We start from the raw sequence: 19848 nt of genomic DNA on the forward strand, positions 1-19848 counted from the left end.
AAACTTCTATGGCTGAAGCACCCCCTAACTTTAAGGTCAAGTTACGCCTATGGTGAAACGGCGACCATAATACTGGCTATACACAATCTGGATTTGCTAAGTGTTTTATTTATATTTGTTTTAATTCAATAAAAAAGTGTTTCCAACCTGAAAACCCGAGTTTAATATTATTATTTCAAGTCTTCTTCGTTCAGTTCATATCTTTATATTGGAACAGTGCTCAGACACATAGACCTGAATAGCGCTACGATCGTGGGTCCTAATAGTCATTTCCAATTTTAGAAAACGAACGGAATCGACAAACGCACACCATCATACCAATAAGTTACAAGCGCTAATTTAAATTTATTTTAGAGAGTCACTAGCTTAGAACGTATGAAGGTGAAGCGTATTGTAGGTTCGCCGTATATTAGCTAATCTGTCTTACAAGTGTACGGCATAACGAATTTACGCTTAGCAAATCAAGTTTAGCTCCGTCTGTTTAAAAATTTGAGTAAATGCATGTATAAAAAGTGTTTATTAAACATACTCATAACTCCTTAAAAACTAATTAATCGTAAAAAACCCAGATGCAAACACAGATAACATTCTAACCATCAAATTTCATAATAGTTTAATTTTCTCTAAATTTTAAATGAACGGAGCTAAACGTGATCTGCTAAGCGTAAATTCACTGTGTCACGCAATTGTAAGACGGAGACAACTAATATGTGTGTAGCGTCCTCTCAATGACATACCATATTGTAAATAAAAGTTTATTTGTTATTTCCGTAAAATATATATAACAAAATTTCACAACAGTTCAAAAACAAAACAAAACAGAAGAGTTAAATAGCAAATTATTATTTATGATTTTAATGGATTGACTGAGATACTAAATTTTTATACACAGTTTTTTAAGACATTAGATTAAAAATAACTTTTATTTACAAGTTGTCAATAATTAGAAAGAAGTTAAAAAGTTAAAAATTAGACATTGCAAAGGACATTTTTTATAATTATATGATAACCTAAGTTTAGTTGAAATTAATTAGTTAGCTACTGTATTAAACAAAAGGAAACAATAAGTCATATATACATTGTGTCATCACTTAACTTATGTTTGATATTAAAAAATATGTTTATATATTACATAACTTTACGAAAACTAATCCTAGGTAAACAAACACTAACAACAAGTATTATATAGCCTCAAAAATATATTTATAATCCCTACTGTTAATTATTTTTATCAAGCATGCAATAAAAAAATAAGCTAAAATCATATAATTGAAATTGAATTATCATTTTTTAATATTAGTATCTTATATTGTTAAGAATATATTATTTTAAGCTGATAATAAATATGGTTTAATACATATAAATAAAACAAAACTGTAATTGAAATTTAAGTAATACAATCATGGGGTATTTTGTCATTAACAGTTCAACGAATACACATTATTTACTTATCAATATGAAATTGATAAAATAAAAATTGATTTTATAGTTGACAAAATATAGAAAATATTCATAATATTTTGACTAAATAAATTTGGAAGTAAATTGTCAATAATACTCATAGTAAATCTTTAATTGTTTTACGCACATCCTTCAATATTTCTTTTAACTTTTTAAATGTCCCTGTAGCATTAGGCAAATTTTCATGATCTACCATATCAACCATTCCTTTAGCAAAATGTTCATGGGCTGGTCGATTACCATACGATGAAAAGTTTTTGAGAACCGGAGTGCCAAGGGTTTCAGATTTCACTTCACCAAATTGCCTTTTTGTTGTTGGTGTCAAGTTTAATTCATCGTCTATCTTTATTGAACTAGAGACATTTGATTTGGAATTATTTTGAGTATCTGAATTACTCTCAATCGGGATTGATATATTATGTTCGTCAATTACTGACACTGTTTCATTAGATAATAACTGAAAAATACGATTTTATATTAAAATATTAGTTGAATCAATTCTACTATAGGTATAATTTTTATCAGGTTTTTTTAACTGAGCATGAATTCACAATGTTTTATTAGTTTTCACAACAAATACAATTTACAAGTTTATAGTGACAAAATATAAAGTCAAATACCAATAATAAATTATATTTACATAAATAAATTACTTAGATAAAATGTATTAAGAACCAATTCATTTTTTTCTCTTGTGCTCAAAATACTAAAATTTATCACTGAATTTAATTAATTAATATTTGAACAATGTACTTATATAACTTGAATATTAACATTGAAATAATTCTTACTTCTTCATCATTTTTGTCAGATCTAGTTTCATCTTCAGTAATTTCTCCATCTTCAGGCGATGATGGTGGTTTATCTTTTAATTCTTTTTCGGTTTTTATATTCAGGGTGGTTTCTTCAATTGGGCATTCTAAATTATTTAAATATTTTTATGTTTTTAAAATTACATAAGAGTAACATAATTTGGTATAAACAAATATTAATATAATATAGAATAATGTATGTATATGAATGCCATCTGTGTAAGGAATCAATGATTTACAACCAGTGCAGCTAGTCTATATTGTGTTAAATAAGTCTTATCAAATTGTGATATGCATATATTATATAATTTTTTCAAGTTAAATATTACAAATATATCACTTTTAGGTACAAATTCAGTATCAACTTATTTTTTTTTTTTATTTCTTTAATAAGAATAAAGTTTTAACTTCATTATATTCTAGTAAATATCTAGTTTAGTTAGATTAACTAAATAACAATACTGAGTACTTAAATACACATAAAATACTTGAAATTTAGTCCAATAAAAGCTTATAATATGCCAAAGAAGATATCAGTATAACTCAGTATAACATTTATATTTTCTCTCGGACCCTTGTGTCATAAGTTATACGCATTCATGTAAAAAAATGTTAGATTTGATTAACTTCAAAATTATTTATAATGAAAATAATTTAAGAAAATATTTTGAGGGTTTGAAATATCAAAAATAATTTTATTTTTTAACTTTAAAAATGAAAATAAAATAGTATATTCAAATGGATATTAAATTGTTTTGGACAATATTTACAAAAATTGGTATTTCATACCATGTCATTCATTTTTGAACGTATCATTTCGTTCTTAGACAACTCAAAATTATTTCACGTGAATTAGTTTTATCTATGTAATGTGTCAGCCAAAAAGAGAAAACAAAAACGGTAGATAGTCATTCTCAATAATCATTACCATTAGAGTTAGATGCAAATTCTGTATCTTGATATTGACTACTAACTCCAGACAATGCTATTCCATTTTTACCAATTTGGCCAGCTTTTAATCTTTCATACATATGTTTGAGGCTTTGATCTGGATTATATTCAGGACAACCAAATCTTTTTCCTTCCTATAAATAAATGAGTACACAATTATACATAAAACATTTAACTAATAAGTCCTGATTTCTTAAATGTTACATTTGGCTTGGTAATTTATCACTAGAGAACGTATTTATATGCACAAGACATTCTCAAAATTAACTCTAAAAATACTGAAATATTATGTTCTAAAATATGTACTTGAAATTTAATCAAAACCATTTAAATATATATTATATATATATGCATTTGCATATAAGTTCGTTCTCCATTTATCGCGTAATTTATTAAAAACAATTTACATCAATAAAATCTGGTGGACAAGGAGCGTTAAATCCAGGATATTCATGTAATTTTTTTTCATTGATATTGCAATGGAAGTAATTATTTATTCCATTTTCTCTACCAGGAAGAGGTAAACCTAAAAAAAAAATATATATATATTTATTAATGTTATGTTCAAATGTAACAATATATGTACATTCAACTGATAATTTTAAATGAATAATGAAATCAGATTAAATTAAAGCAGATAGGTTAAGTGTACTAGTAAATCTTAATATATAAAACGTTGATATAAATATAAAAATAAATCTTTGTAAGAAGAGGAAAAATGTTTCTATTTAAAAATATTTGACTCAATCTAACTTATTCATTGCTACCAATAAAATTATCAAGTCTAACACCGATATAATTTATACACACATAAATACATAATATTTAAAAGGTTTATAAAATACAGACAATGTGGCTTTATACTTTTCTGAAAAGACGTATCAGACATGTTAATATAAAGTATTTTGAAATGATGTTCCATTTAGTTATATACAATTTATATTAAAATTACATGTGTTAAATTTTTATATTTTTAAACTCAAAAAATAATTTTAAATATTGACTACTTATATGAACTATGAAGTATAAATAATATTTTGAATACTAATATAAAGTAAAATACACATATAATTACATTCATTAGGTGTAGTATATATTGATATCCCAGAATATTCTTCTCTAGCTTCTTCAAGCCATCCACTAGGATAACCATGCTCTCGCATTCTATAAATATGTACTGGTAGTCCATTTTTAGGAACACCTAATGCTTTTAACAAATCATCACTTAATTTACCAGGTGTTAAATCACTCCATAAAGTTTTAGTTCCTGCTACAAAGTATCGTACATTCTTATGACTGCCAAGCCTAAATTACAATAAACAATTTAATCAATAATTGATTTTCATCAACCAATATTCTTTTCAATCTAAACTTAAAAGTTTTAAAAATAAATATTTTATTATATTAGCAAATCTCATTTTCTGATGTATAAACAACATAAATCTGGACAACTTATAGGTTTCTTTTTAGTTACCGATTTTTATAGTTTCTACCACCCGAATTTGATTGATATTGCTGCTGTTTTTGATTAAGAAAAGCCTGTCGATTTTTTGAAATTTTCCAATGAACTCTGGGTTCAGGACAATTATGCAATGAATGATTTACAGAGTTGCAATTCCAACATGAATTTTGTCTATGTGCCACAAAATTATTTTTTCCATATTTATTATTATTTGGTGAAGTCTAAAACAAAAACAAAAAACTGGTAAGTGGGTAGCGCTATGCTGTACATTAGGTTTCTAGAGATTAGAATAACTTTAATGGATTTGTTAAATTAAAATTAAATTATCATTGCATATAAAAATCTATCCTGAGGCTATCACATTACTAAGCAATTTAATATCAGAATGATTAAAGTAATTTATTTTATTAAGGGGTATTAATACTACAGCCGGTTAAATTAATTTCTACATTATAATATTTATACATTTGAAAATGTCTTTAATTATATAGTATAGACATTTTGTACAGTAGTAGTAATATACAACAAAATAATGTACTCTAAAAATCTCAATACCCATTGTGGTGATACAAACATAATTCAATTTTCATAAAACACATTAGGTATTTAGATTGATTTAAAATTTTTTTTTTTATCTTAAAATATTTAACTTAGTTAACAATCTTGAAAACGTTACACACATAATTTATTCTCATATTAATTTAAAAATATTAAAAATATGTAACAACAATTTTTGTAAATATTTGAAATTTAAATTTTGACAAAACTTCTCAAAATCATGAAAATTTGGATCATATTTTGTAATTAAAAATATATACTTATATAACTTTCAAATTATCATTACATTATATTCAATTAATAACAGTTAATAATATTTATTGATTACTTATTAGTACACTATACAATTTTTTTATTTTTTTTTAGCATACAAAACATACCTTAAGCACCAATAGCAGCAGTGGCGCCCAAGGGGGGGTCAAGGTGGTTCAATTGAACCAGGTATATTTAGGGTGGGGTGTCCTTATGTTAGGAAACATCACAACATGTTCTAGCATGTGAAGTGAATATCATCGAGTACAAATTATAATGTTGTGGTTATAAACATTAAACTACAACACAGACGACAGGCACAATGTGTTTACATTCTATAGTCGTTCTAAATAGTGGTAGTAGTGGTACTGTAGAAGAGACGTAGAGTAAGTAGGTATTACAGCTAATAGCTATAGCCAATAGGGAATAGGATTATAGGAAATAGGAATAGGCTATAAGCATAAACCGTAAATCACAAACATTAATGGGAAATCAAGAAATAATATTTAAGAAGATAGGTACATTATTATGGTATGAAATATTATGCAGTTGCACGGTTATCCCGTATCTGTGTGCAGTTGTTATGAATGGTCAATGGGTAAATAATATTTACCAAATATTAAGTATATTTATATAGTTTATACCCACTCCAAAAGGCAAAAATATTAATTATGTCGTTGATACTATAAATAAACTTTATAAGTTATAACATGTCCCCGCTGGCCTACGCGATCATGAATTCTGGGTAATACCCCGAAAATACCGTCGGCCATCGATTAACCAGTATTCGTAAGATTATTTTTATTAGGAAATAAATTTATTGGAAGTTGTCATTGTGAATTGTGATAATGAAACATTAAAACGTGACCAAAATAATATGATTAAACTGTTTAGAGATTAGTGTTTTTGTTTCAGTTTATGAATATAATTTTAATTTAAATTTCACCTACAATTTAACTATATATTTGTCGATATTTTATAAAACCCTAATACACTAATAATTGAATAAGCCGTATGAATTTAACATGTGAGTATTGTGGATGTGACAGGAATGATCAAAATAATACCAATTGGAAAAGACACATCGAATCATGCAAAACCAAGAATAAAAGGCAAAAAGTTAACTTGGACAGTTTTTTTTTTAAAAAACCAAAACTCTCTACCTGTAAGTACTGTCCTATTAGTGTTTAAATAATATAAATGCAGGTACCTACCTAAATACTTTTTAGAATAAAATTATTTTAAATTATTCAAGCTGTTCTACAAAGTGACATGTTAGTCAACACAGAGGCCTCTACAGCGTCACTATGTACATTTAAAACACCAAGTATGTACCTCACTTTTATTCTTGTTTTTGATGTTAATATTTTTCAATTAAGTACAATTTAATAAATACTGAAATGTTCAAACAAAATGTCTAGGTAATAGAAATTGTATTGTACTGACTACTGAGTGTCTTATATTCACAAATATATGTAAAATTAAATAAAATAATATGTCATCATATTATTAAAGCATAATTGTTTTTACTTGTAAAGCAGCATTTTGTACCGTGCATTTAATATTGACATTTATTGTGTTAACTTTGATCATTTATTGTATTAATTTTTATCAATATAAATTTCATATTTTCTACCTAGTTGAAAAACTTGAATCGTTATGTGAAAATTTAACTACAGATGTTTGTACTGAAAACTGCAATCAAAATGTTGCTTTGGCTGGACTAAATACTGATCAGTTAGAGTCAGGTAATTAAAATTCCTATACTCTTAAGTAAATTAATTAATCTATTCAATTTGATAATTTAAACTATTGAAACTATGAAGTACAACCAAATTAAATACATTTAGGAACCTAAACACAAGTCACAAATGAAGTTACTAGTAACTAATATGTAATAATATTAATGTAATAAAGCATCATTTTTTTAAATTGTAAAAATATAAATGATGTACTGTAAATTTTATATTTAATTATTTAAACTTATTATGTTTACTTTGTCCATTTTTGTATTATGTTTATCAATATAAATTTAATATTTTTTAGTTAATGAACTTGAATCATCATGTGAAAATTCAAATAATTGTAGTGAAAATGTCAATACAATTTTTGCTTCATTTGGACAAAATACTGATCAGTTAGAGTCAGGTAATACTCCTATACATTTAAGTTAATTATAATTAATTAATTAATATTAATTTTATAATTTATTTATTCAACTTAATTATTTTATTTATGTACTTGTTTATATTGTATAGTTGATCAACTTGAATGGGCATGTTTTAATACTATTTAATTATTAAATAAATAATATTTTTGTTAAATCAGTATGCTTTTATACTTAATTTATTAGTATAACTGATTGTGAAAACAATAATTTAATATGAATATTTAGTATTATTATAGCTATTATAGCAGTGTAAAATATAAAAATTTCTAAGAAAAATATAATGTCTACTAAGAACTGTAATCAGTTTAATGTTTTATCTTTAAATACAAATTTAACAATTCAATTGGCCATTATGGTGGCCAACTCAATTATGCAGTACAATCCGCACCCACCATATAGAGTTCTCTGGTGGATTATTATTTTTATAAAGTTAACATTTATCATTTGTCATATTCAAAGGTATACTCATTGATTAAATAAATGATTATAATGCACAATTTGACAATTAAAAATTATATTTGAAAAGGCTGCCCCCTCAAAAAAAAAAAAAAACAAACAGATATTTCTATAAAGAATTTACATCCTTGTTTCATTTTTTTTTTTAAATTTAACACCATAATCTAATTCACTAGGAGTATCATACTAAAACTGGATGAACCATATTAAACAACTTGTGATTTAATGTATTCCATTAAAAGTTTGTATTGATTAATTAAATTGTTAAAAGGCAAATATGATGATTGAAAACCTAAGTACCAAGTTATTAAATTAAAACTTTATTTGATTTTTACAACTTAACGAGGATACCTAATAAAAGCACTGTAAATTATGTATAATTTAAATACAACCTTTGTTAAAAATAAACTTGTGTATAAAATCAATTTTATTTACCTCATATTGTATTGTACGATTTAGCCTAAAGTTTTTAGTTTTGTCTATAACAAACAAAGGTTCATCTTTTTCTTTTGATTCTAAATCACTGGTTTCTGTATAACAATCTTGTCCTGGGCCATCAGAAGGTGCAACACTATCATTATGTTTAGAATGACTATATAGTTCTGAATTATCAAAAAGTCTTGGGCAGTCATGTGGTTCTGTACCACTGTATCCTGGTTCAAGCTCAACATCTCCAAAGCCTTCATTTGTAGTGTATTCACACTCCATGGTCCCATCGTTCACATTCATAATGAATTTTAATCAAATAACACTATAACAAACACAATGTATCATAATACATAATAATTAAAGTATCAGATAAATCCATTTTCACAGGTATATTAGCTGAGAGCCTTTGTTATAATATTAAATTTTACAAACATAAGACAGTGAACAATATGCAAAATTATCATGCGACAATATACAATAGTATTGACAATGTTTATAAAAATATTGAATCAGTCACAATAGTTTTACAGGTGAAATGGACAAATTAAATATTTAAAAAACCAAACAACCTAGTTAAACAATGATTATTACTAACTATGTTAGGTAATAATTATAAAATTATTGAGGAATAAAAAATGTTTTTTATTTAGGAGTAAGGAAAACACAAGTTATTTTCTTTAAGCTAGGAACGACAAAAGATTTAATTCCTTTTAAACAAATTGAACGTGAACGTAAAATAATTCCCTTTTTAAAGAAATTCTCCAATAACTGAAAGTATATTTATTACATACTCTGCACTAAGTGTGGAATTGATACAGTGTTAAAAATTCTAGATTTCAACATGTAGCTACAAATAATATTGACAAGAAAACATTAATCTTACCACAAATACTTACCATCAAAATAAACACACAGCACTGACTGAACTGGCTGGATTTAATATCCCAAGCAATTGGATTGAGCCGCACAGTTTTAAATATTAGTTATAATATTATTTCTATGATGAATAATTAATTTACACCACGATATACACTGAGATGCAGATCTTAGATCGAAGTATGACTTCAGTGCGACTAAATCGTCATGACATCACGACATCAACAACAGCAATAAGCCAATAACAGTAATAAAATAACACTTCCATGACAAAATAAATTAACACTTCGAATTGGGCAGTGAATCTTAACAATATTATTTTTAACTAAACACAAATTAGAAAACTATACATTTTCAACAAAAATTATCAAACACTGATGGTTGTTTTTTTGAAGTCCGGTTGTTACGCTGCCACAAACGATGAATTAATATTGTGTAGAGATAAGATTCGGAATATTTAATTTCTTTGGCACCCACTTCTTAATGCTATCTAACGGTCAATAATATTAACTAGTTTTATCAAATCGTATATTATCATTTATTAATTTTTTTAACTTAAGATAAGAATAATATTATTATTTATTAATTAATATATTTTCTTCCATCATCAAATTCATGTCTAAATTCGACCAATTTTTGTCAAATTAGATACAGTGGATATATAATCTTGTACTTCAAGTTTCCATTGCATAGATATTAGATTATTAGATAACTTCCAGCAGACGTACACATCCAAATACTGTACGTCATAATATAATTTATAAAAAATATATGTATATACTTATTGTAAGTACCTATATCATATTTTTCAAAATAAATTGAATATTATTCGAGGTTTTCCTTAAAATAAACGAAGTTGTTGAACTTATTTGGCTAATTTCTGATTTTTGACTTCAAAGAAACGATAATGACAACGTCTCTACAGTTTGATTCAAATACTATGAGAGGTATCTAATTAATTATTACCTATGTATCTTACTTTTTTAAGAAAAATATTTAAAATAAATAAAGTTTTAATTGTATTTTTGTTGTAATAAAAACAAATACAAATTAAATATACATTTTTTTTCAAATTGCATGTGAATTTTATAGATTTCATTTATTTCTAAACATTTGCTTTGTTTGAACATAGAATTATAGACATAGTCTATAATAATATAACAGAATTAATATCTAAAAACTTAAGGCAATTTTACACATTTTGAATTGCCTTCAAATAAATAAACCATTTTTAATTATTTATTATGTATAAAATATTTTAAAGGCTAATTAACCACCTATTTTCATATATGAGTTGTTTAGATTAGATGGTATCTATACATACAGTCTATTACAGCAGTCCCCAACTTTTTTTTATTTCAGTACTGCCGACAAATTGTTAAATGTTCATGTAGTGCTTGAAATAAGGGATACATAATATATTATATTGTCTAATATTAATAATAATTCTAATTTATTCTTCAAAATTGTGTACCATTAATTGAGAACCACTTATTCACTATAAACTTTGGAGGGCTCAAAATATTGCATGTACCTAATACTATTGTAAATAAATAAACATTTTAATTTAACTAATACTTTAGATTTAATTTTTTTTATTAAATCTAATATAGATTTATAATTATATTTTTATATCATTTTAATTTCTTTTTAATTGTCTTTATACATCTTAGTTATTTTGGCTGAGATTCTGGAATCTCTTACAACCTGTGAAAATGCGTTGAATTTAGAAGATGCTAAAAGTAAGGCTGGTAATGATATGCTTAAAGTTATGCAGTATGTTTATCCAATAGTTGTCAGCACTCAGATGGATGTAATAAAAAAATATGGACTTCCTGAAGGACGTGAAGGTAAATAACAATAATAATTATGTTCACCATACCTGGCATACCTCTATAATATTATAAACTTAAAACCATTTTTTGAACTAAATAACTATAACTAATATGTTATATTCAGGGTGGGCGAGCTGAGCGACTACCCAGGGCTCTGTTATATCATGGGGGCCTTCAGAATTCAAATAATAATTCTTTAATAGTAGTTTTTGAAATTCTATTACTTAACCTGAATTAGAGGGCACATTAATTTTTCTTGCCCAGAGCTCATAGTCCAGCCCTGGTTATGTAACTTTGATTTTAAATTACTCTATTATGGTAGTGCTGTATTACACTAAACATAAGTATAAAATTGTATTCACTATTTGATAATTCTGAAAGTGGAAATTCATGACAAATATTTATGTTTATCACTGTTTATTGATTAAAGTGGGAAATTGATGGCATCTGTACAATTTTTTCAGTTTTAATTTTTCATGCCACCTTTTATTTTATCCAAAGAAACATTCTTCCCTCTTAAAAAGTTATACCAAGAATTATACTTTAAAAATATGTGGATTATTGCAGATATATGTACTAAACTACATACGTATTTTTACTGTTTTATAATTTTTGTTTTTATTCTTAACTATTGATAATTAATACATTTTATTATGATACTATTTATTATTTAATTTTCATATAATTATTTCAAATTTATAGTATTTTGTTTCATAATATGTAATTAATAATTGAAAAAATTGTTGTATTTCTATTTCTATTTTTTTTTTTTTTGTAGTAGTAGTAGTAGTAGTAGTAGTAGTAGTAGTAGTAGTAGAAAGTTCCTATAATTTGTTTTATCATTATAGAAAAATTAAACTAGGGTTGTAATGATTATTATTGTATTACCTATTATAATATTATGTACATTTTAATTTGACCACCTCCAAACAACTTATATAAATATTTTGTTTCTGTTTATTTTAGAAACATAATGGTCATTACACCTATTTACACACACCTACCCCTACCCTTAACCTATACTTAAAGTTAACAAAACAAATTTTAATATTAATCAAAATGTTTAGCCATTCCTCACTTATTTTGAGCCACATCAACGGCTCATCGCTTAAACTAAATTTCAATAAATAAAGTAGATTGATATACTGGATAGTTTAAAACAAACAAAATATTTTATTTTATTCTTAATATGATTCTTTGTATTTTATTTACTATTTTTATTTATAATATACATTATTATGTTCATCTTAAATATTAAAAATAAATAAAATTTATTTTCTTCTAGGAATAATAAAGTTTACCAGAAGTGTAGTTGCACTTGAAAAAGATGATAGAGTAGTAGCTGATCTTCACCGCCAGATACGATCATTTTATTTACCACCAGTCAATGTTTCAAGTGCTGTGACTTCGCATGTGTAGAATAATTATTTATTTAAAAAAAAAACTCTTTGCGAATGTTAAAATATTTGAAAACTTTTAATAACTTAATTTTTCTCTTTTATTAATAACTTAAATTTATGATTAAATTGTTATATAATTTTTCACTAGGTTTACATTTCTAAATTAAGTATTAGAATTTACTAATAAAAGAATAAATATTATAACCATTAAAATGTATTACACAACTAGTTGTATTATACAACTTAAAGATAACATATTAATTTATTTTGTTTTTTTTTGTGTGTTGTTTTATTTTAAATTTTAATTACCTTCATAGATTATTTATTATATGTAATGAAAATTTGTATTTTTTATACTATTTACAAATAATATATATATGAAATATTTTTGATACCTATACTATCTTGTTTTTCTCTCGGGTAAAATATTGATGTGTTGCAATAGTATATTGTTAATCAATGACAAATCATCAAGTTTTTTGATGAAACCATATTTTTTAATATTTTGATAATTGAGTATTTGCATGTAGTTTTTTTTTACATATGGTAAAACTTTATTGTAGTTAAAAATATTAAAACATTTCATAACTGAGTTATACAAAAAATAAATGTGTTAGTATTTAATAATAAATAATAGGGAACCTTCGAAATAACTACAAATCAAAACTATATTTTTTCTATTTTTAAAATGTTATACACATTTCTAAATCTGAAATCTTAACAGGCAATATTATATAATTAATTTTTATATATTTTATATATTATAATATGTTACTAACATACTAGTTATTACTATGGTTTATATTTAAATTCATAATATTTTAAGTATGATATAACTGATAAAGAAAGTTTAAGATTTAAATAATTACATTCAGAGGTTAAAGTGGGAAAAAATTCCAGAGGGGACTAATGTCTCCATATAGTTTTATGCATTCCATATAAAATTTTATGTATAATGTCTAATGTATAAAATCCTAATTTGTTAAAGGGGACGCTTTTTAACTGCCGTCAGAGGTAAGGGGACTGAGTTCTCCTGCGTCCCCCCACTTTAACCCCTGATTACATTACAACAATAGTATTGTACATATTACGCTAATTTACAAATTTCATTAAGTACCTATAGGCTATATTGCTCCTCTGTAATACTACTAATACTGTATAAATGTATATTATTGACTATTGTAGTAATATGATCATATTTTAAAAATAAAATAAGATACCTGCTAATTCTAAATGACTATGAAACTTCCATGCAAGTGTATGGGGGGAAATATGTTTTAGCAATTACGTACCTAATTAAAATAGGTCTGACTAGCAAAGCAATATGTGCGTTGATCAATATAAGTACTATGATCATATGTGTTAAGGTGACACTAAAATGATAAAAATGTTGCTATTTAACAGCATCACACGTGCAGTCAGTAGTGCAGGAACTAGTATAGATATTAGATATAATAAATAAAATATATTTTATATTTCAGCGCTCTGGTAGCTACTGCAGTTGTCATGAAACTCGGCAAGACCGATACGACTGTAGCATAGGCTAAGTGATGTGTTTACTTTTTATATTTGAGTATTTGAATATTACTACAATCATTTGTCGTAGGTACCTTCATTACGACTTTATATGACCATGTTAAATTATCATAATTTGCATTTGTACTGAGCAACTGAGGTCGTAAAACGATACCTAAACGTATGCCTTCGTATTATTATATCTTAACATAAGTCATAAGTTAATAAACTATAAAATTGGTCACACGTGTAATAGTTATTACTTATTAGATAGTATTATAATTAGCTTAGGCTATATGAGTGTTAGTTTTAGTCCGTAGGTTTAAGAACGTAGGTACCATCCAATCACTAATCAGTAATTATAGTGACAATGCCACAATACAATAGAATAACATTACCTATATAAATATAATATTGTTACACACTGGGACGGCGCGAGGGGGGGGGGCAATCGGGGCAGTTGCCCCGGGCCCGCGATTTTAAAATTATAATCAAGGCCCCGCGTTCTTAAATGATATTTTATACTGTTCAGAGATTAGTTAGTTTGGATAATATATAATGTGACTGTTATTTATTTTGCCCGGGGCCCCGCAAATCCTAGCGTCGTTCCTGGTTACACCTACATAGATAAAAGATATATATATATGTATATGTATATATATGTGTATATTATATACCATTAATTGCAGAATAGTTAATAGTATCATATTTGAGTCTGTGTGTTGGCATACGTCATAATAATAGGTAACAGTATACGTTTGGTATCTGTGTCACGGTTTTGCTCATGTGTACGGTACGTCGGTACCTACATCATGTTATTATTATTTACACCATTAATTGAAACGGAAATTTTTCGATGAAGGTCGTCGCAACGTACACGTCTGTTGCAGTTTATAGTGTTTATACAGAGTGTTTCTTTTAACAGAAATAAGTAAACACTCATCATATCGAAAAATATTATCGTTTTTGGAAATATTTTTTCAGATAACAAAGAAACTAAATAATAAAATATTATATAAGCGTAACTAGGGAGTTGAGACTTAGCCCCCAGCGGCCCTGTCCAACTACTCATAGTCACATATAAAAAAATAATAGTCTTCGAAACCATGTAATATAAATTCAAAATAATGAATTAACAAAAATACAAAAATATTGCTCAAAAAAAGTAGGTAGGTAGTATAGGTATGTAGGTACCTACAAAACATGCAACTACATATTCACTGCTAAGGTCAATTATACCATCGCGCAATGGGCATAAATACAAAGACATAAAATGGATATTTTGTAATTTTTACTTGTTTATTGTTTAATGAAGTTTTATTGAGTGTATTTATTAATATGTATATTATGTAGACTTGCAATTTATAAGTACCTATGTTGTTAAACGAAATTCGTTTATAAATTATAAGTATACCTAACATACCTAATAAAATGTTCAAAAACAGTGTTCTGCTCAGAAATATATAATTAAAAGTGTCTATTAAATAAGTACCATCATCCTATAAAATAATAACATTTAAAACGGAATAAAAAATATGATATCAAAAAAACTTTTATATAAATGTATTACATTTTCAAAAAATTGTTAAGTAATGAACTATATTGACTTAAAAAAACAAATTATTAAAAAAAAATATTACTTCCAAAACGATAATACCTATATAAAATAAAACTTTTTAAATAATCGTTATGTATGATGTACTTATAAATGAATATAAAATGTACCAATAAATTAAATTTTAATTATTAAAATATTAAAACGTTCTTGTTATTATTACACAATGTAATACGTATGTTTTCCGTGATAATATAGTTACACATACTACCACAGTTGCCTGTAATACATTATACAGTATTAATCAATCTACTAGACTACTATCTGTACTCTGTAGCATGTAGATAATATTACTCTTACTTTTATGCGAATGTGTAGTGTATACACTGTACACTTGCATGTTACATATATTTAAATTAATATACGTTCAACTACTATCTAACTATACTAGCTATAATTGATTGTTATATATAGGTTATACTTATACATATACTAAGTTATTAAGTATAATAAGTTACATGGTAATATATATGTATATAATATAACCTTATTTAGGTACTAGGTGTACAATGTTATATATTTATATAGATGCGAGATAGTGGCGCGTTGGCCGTATATCATTTGCGCATCATCTGTTTACCTGTCCAAAAATATCGCACATCATTTGCGCATCATCGATAGATAATCGTTTGCGCATTGTCTATTTACCTGCTCTAAATTATCGTACATCAAATGAGCATCAATATTCTGAACAATAAAAGGGTATAAAAAATGGTATTACATATATTATGATGTATAACAATTAATATTATATACAGGGTGATTCTTTTATCAAACAACACTCATTATTTCAAAAACTATTGACTTTTCAATTTTTTTTTTTCAAAATTGTAGATCCATCCTGTTCTAGAATTATATATTTTTTAAATATTTTCTCCCTTATATTTATCAGGTAAACCATTATCAACTTTTGATTTTTAAATGACAACCTATACTTAAAATTTCATAAACTAAAAAGGCTATTTTTTCAATGAATTTTCATTTTTCGTTAATCCGTTTACAAGATATAGCCTCCAAAGTTGGGTGGTTTTGGGTGGTGTTTGTGTGTTATAGGTGTATGTTAGGTGGTATTTACATACAAACGCCATATAAGTGTTGTTTGATAAAAGAATCATCCTGTATAGAGAATAATTTAAGATTTTTAAACTTAGAAATAATAAACACACATAAGTTCGACAATATTAATCAAAAATCGAAAATTTAATTCTAAAACATTACATTTATACCTACTTGGTATCACAATTATATCTATACAATATTTGAAAATGTAATACTATTATTATTATATACGAATATTATTAAGAGATTTTAAGACCAAATAGTTAGAAAACAACTTGCGCTTTGGGTGTACTCCTTTTTTAAATTTATATTGTTAAATAATAATGATGCGCAAATGATGTAGGACCTTTTAAACGGTCAATGCGCAAACGAAGTATAACTCAAAAATCGAACGATGCGTAATGGTACGTCTAACAAAAAAGGTCAAAATTAACTATAGTGATGCGCAAACGACAACCAGCGGATGCGTATATAGGTATGATGGTAGTGAAATAGGCTAATATAGCGAATAATTTAATAAATAATATACCATATTATATTTTATATTTTAATATGTGCTTAAGTATACGGTTGTACACTGATTAAAAAAATAAAACATTGTTATGGGATATAAAGTTTACTGATTAGACTCTCACACACTTTACTATATAATGTTCATTTATTTTTCACAACAAATTATCACAGCGTCAATAAAATCAATAATTTAACTATATATTTTTCTTCTTAAACCATGCAAATTATTTTCTATATAAAAATAATGTCGAATACCAAAAATATATTAGACATCAGTTTTCAATTTTAATATTTTATATAGTTCATCTGGACATTTTGTATGAATAATAATAATAACAATGATAAGTTATATGAAAAAAAATTATTTATACTCGATTAATTTTTTATTAATTACTTACTATTTAGAAAGTTCGGTAATTTCGATAATAGGTTAGGTTATATGATACCTCTGTATCAATATAAATTTGTATATAGATTATAGGTACTCGTATATGCAATATCAATACCTACCTAATTTTAATTACACTGTTATTAGCTAATATCCAATAAATTCTAGTAAAAATACAATTCATTATAAAATGGCCTATATACAGGGTGATTTTTTTATCGAAGAACACTCATACTCATACACTCATACTTTTTAAATAATGAGTGTTCTTCGATAAAAAAATCACCCTGTATATAGGTTTATTTATCGATTACCCATCTATGGCCTAATATCTATCTACTTTCAATACCATAGTATAGTTAAATTAATATTAAATTTGGTATTACATTACAGAGTTCTTATTGTAAATTTTACTATGTTAAACAATGCATTGTAGTATACCTATAGTATTTATTAAATGTTTTAACAAAGTAAGTTAATGCCATTAGTTGCATTAAAAAGTTGTCAGTTGATATAAAATTCAAATAATAAAAACACATTATTATACTTCTATTGTCCATTGACAATGTATAATAATTAATAATAATATATTATGTACCTACTTATCACAAAAACGAGCAATATGTGTAAGTATATTGTGGTTGTATTTTTGGTATACTATAATATACTGTGTTATGTGTATACAATAAAATATATTTACACGAAATTGCGAAAATATAAATAAACTAACATCATTGCATAAAATAGTATTATATATTACATATACTGTCTCATATAAATTTAATACTACAGCGATACATACATATTATGTCATATAATATGTATCATATTTCTAGGCGTTAACCTTTTGCCCTATAGGTATGTATTTCATTACTATTATGATATAATATAATAAATTAATAACATCCATTCTCATATTTCACATAATACAAACAAGTTGACAGTATCATGTTTTAATAATATATATCTATTGGATATATACCTTTTAAAATAAAACTTGTAATGTTAAATGGTTGCTGTATTTTTATAGGTACCTACTAAATTCACTAATACTGTCGTATTACAGTCATTGTACCTACATGTAAAGTTGATTAGCAATTTTTTTAATTTACAGAGATACAGAGTGATTCGCCGAGTATATTAAGCATCCATCCCTACATTTTCCTTTAAAAATGAATTCATTTTTGAAATTTTTTACTACTCAAAAAGTGTCTTGTGGCGAATACAAAATTCTATTTTTCAAATGAGCTCATCCCCCTCTATTTTTACAATAAATTATATTATAGTGAATAATTTTTTTTTTTAATTTTTGATTTATTTTAAAAATTCAAATGAGTGATGGTTTATTTTTTTAAATGTTTGCACTAAGAATAATAATCCATAATAGGTAATAATGTTATAAAAATAGAAAATAGACGCAATATTGGAAGTAATATTTGTTATACTTGAGTCATTTAAGATTTATTGTTGTAGGGGTGATTAATTGTTTTCAAATATTTTTAGTATTTGTTTTTAAATATGTATAGAAATCTGAAAAATGTATTACGGCCAATTATTATGACCTTGGTTAAATATAAAATATAAAATTATTACATGAAATAAATTTTTTATGACTTCTATTTTTGAGTACTTATTGTATTTAATGTGATAAATATTCCACCCCCTCCCCCTGGAATTGGTCAAGGACCGCCACTGTATTATTATTATTTTAAAAGTCATTGGAATATTAGGAATAGATTGTAGCAGAAAGCAATTGATCAAACAATTTGTACGTAGATATAGGTAGGTATTTATTTTTAAATATGTAATATAAATTATACCAATATAAACATAAATTACTTTATAATATAATTATATAAATATTGAATAAAGTGTTTAAAAAGTAAAATATTTATTTAAATACCTATAAAAACTGTCCCTATACTGGCCTACTAATCACTACATAGTACTTAACTACTAAAAACCTGTACCTATATATTGGATAAATTGTGGCGCATTCAAAAGGAGGGGCTTAAGCCCATTAGTATAGACTATAGGTACTATAATAGAATTAATATACCACAGATACATATTAATACATCTATGTAGGTATTTCA

General features: G+C 25.4%; 2 protein-coding genes across 2 annotated transcripts; one reads left to right on the forward strand and one right to left on the reverse strand.

Moving 5' to 3' along the window:
- Positions 1-969: 969 nt before the first annotated feature.
- Positions 970-9827, reverse strand: LOC107162343 (zinc finger CCHC domain-containing protein 8 homolog). Its single transcript, XM_015509197.2, has 8 exons — positions 9448-9827; positions 8558-8873; positions 4699-4907; positions 4300-4529; positions 3632-3750; positions 3202-3358; positions 2253-2380; positions 970-1918 (listed from the first exon to the last, which is right to left on the reverse strand). The coding sequence occupies exons 2-8, from the start codon at positions 8849-8851 to the stop codon at positions 1559-1561; spliced, it is 1497 nt and encodes a 498-aa protein (XP_015364683.1). The 5' UTR covers positions 8852-8873; positions 9448-9827; the 3' UTR covers positions 970-1558.
- A 177-nt stretch (positions 9828-10004) lies between these two features.
- On the forward strand, positions 10005-13841 carry LOC107162346 (protein C10). Its single transcript, XM_015509201.2, has 3 exons — positions 10005-10374; positions 11101-11277; positions 12548-13841. Exons 1-3 carry the CDS (start codon positions 10335-10337, stop codon positions 12679-12681), a joined length of 351 nt encoding a protein of 116 aa, XP_015364687.1. The 5' UTR covers positions 10005-10334; the 3' UTR covers positions 12682-13841.
- The last annotated feature ends 6007 nt before the right edge of the window (positions 13842-19848 follow it).

This window comes from Diuraphis noxia, unplaced genomic scaffold, assembly GCF_037042655.1.
Source record: "Diuraphis noxia isolate RWA-SAM2 unplaced genomic scaffold, SU_Dnox_SAM2 contig0001, whole genome shotgun sequence".
In the NCBI taxonomy this organism is placed as follows: Eukaryota; Metazoa; Arthropoda; class Insecta; order Hemiptera; family Aphididae; genus Diuraphis; species Diuraphis noxia.

Bases quoted from the DNA above. Each gene is read 5' to 3' on its own strand.
- LOC107162346 (XM_015509201.2), top strand. From the start codon at position 10,335: ATGACAACGTCTCTACAGTTTGATTCAAATACTATGAGAG. The intron at 10,375-11,100 runs GTATCTAATTAA...TATACATCTTAG, and splicing joins TGATTCAAATACTATGAGAG to TTATTTTGGCTGAGATTCTG. The intron at 11,278-12,547 runs GTAAATAACAAT...ATTTTCTTCTAG, and splicing joins ACTTCCTGAAGGACGTGAAG to GAATAATAAAGTTTACCAGA.
- LOC107162343 (XM_015509197.2), bottom strand. From the start codon at position 8,851: ATGAATGTGAACGATGGGACCATGGAGTGTGAATACACTACAAATGAA. The intron at 2,381-3,201 runs GTAATGATTATT...TAAATAATTTAG, and splicing joins ATTTGCATCTAACTCTAATG to AATGCCCAATTGAAGAAACC. The intron at 1,919-2,252 runs GTAAGAATTATT...CGTATTTTTCAG, and splicing joins CTGACAAAAATGATGAAGAA to TTATTATCTAATGAAACAGT.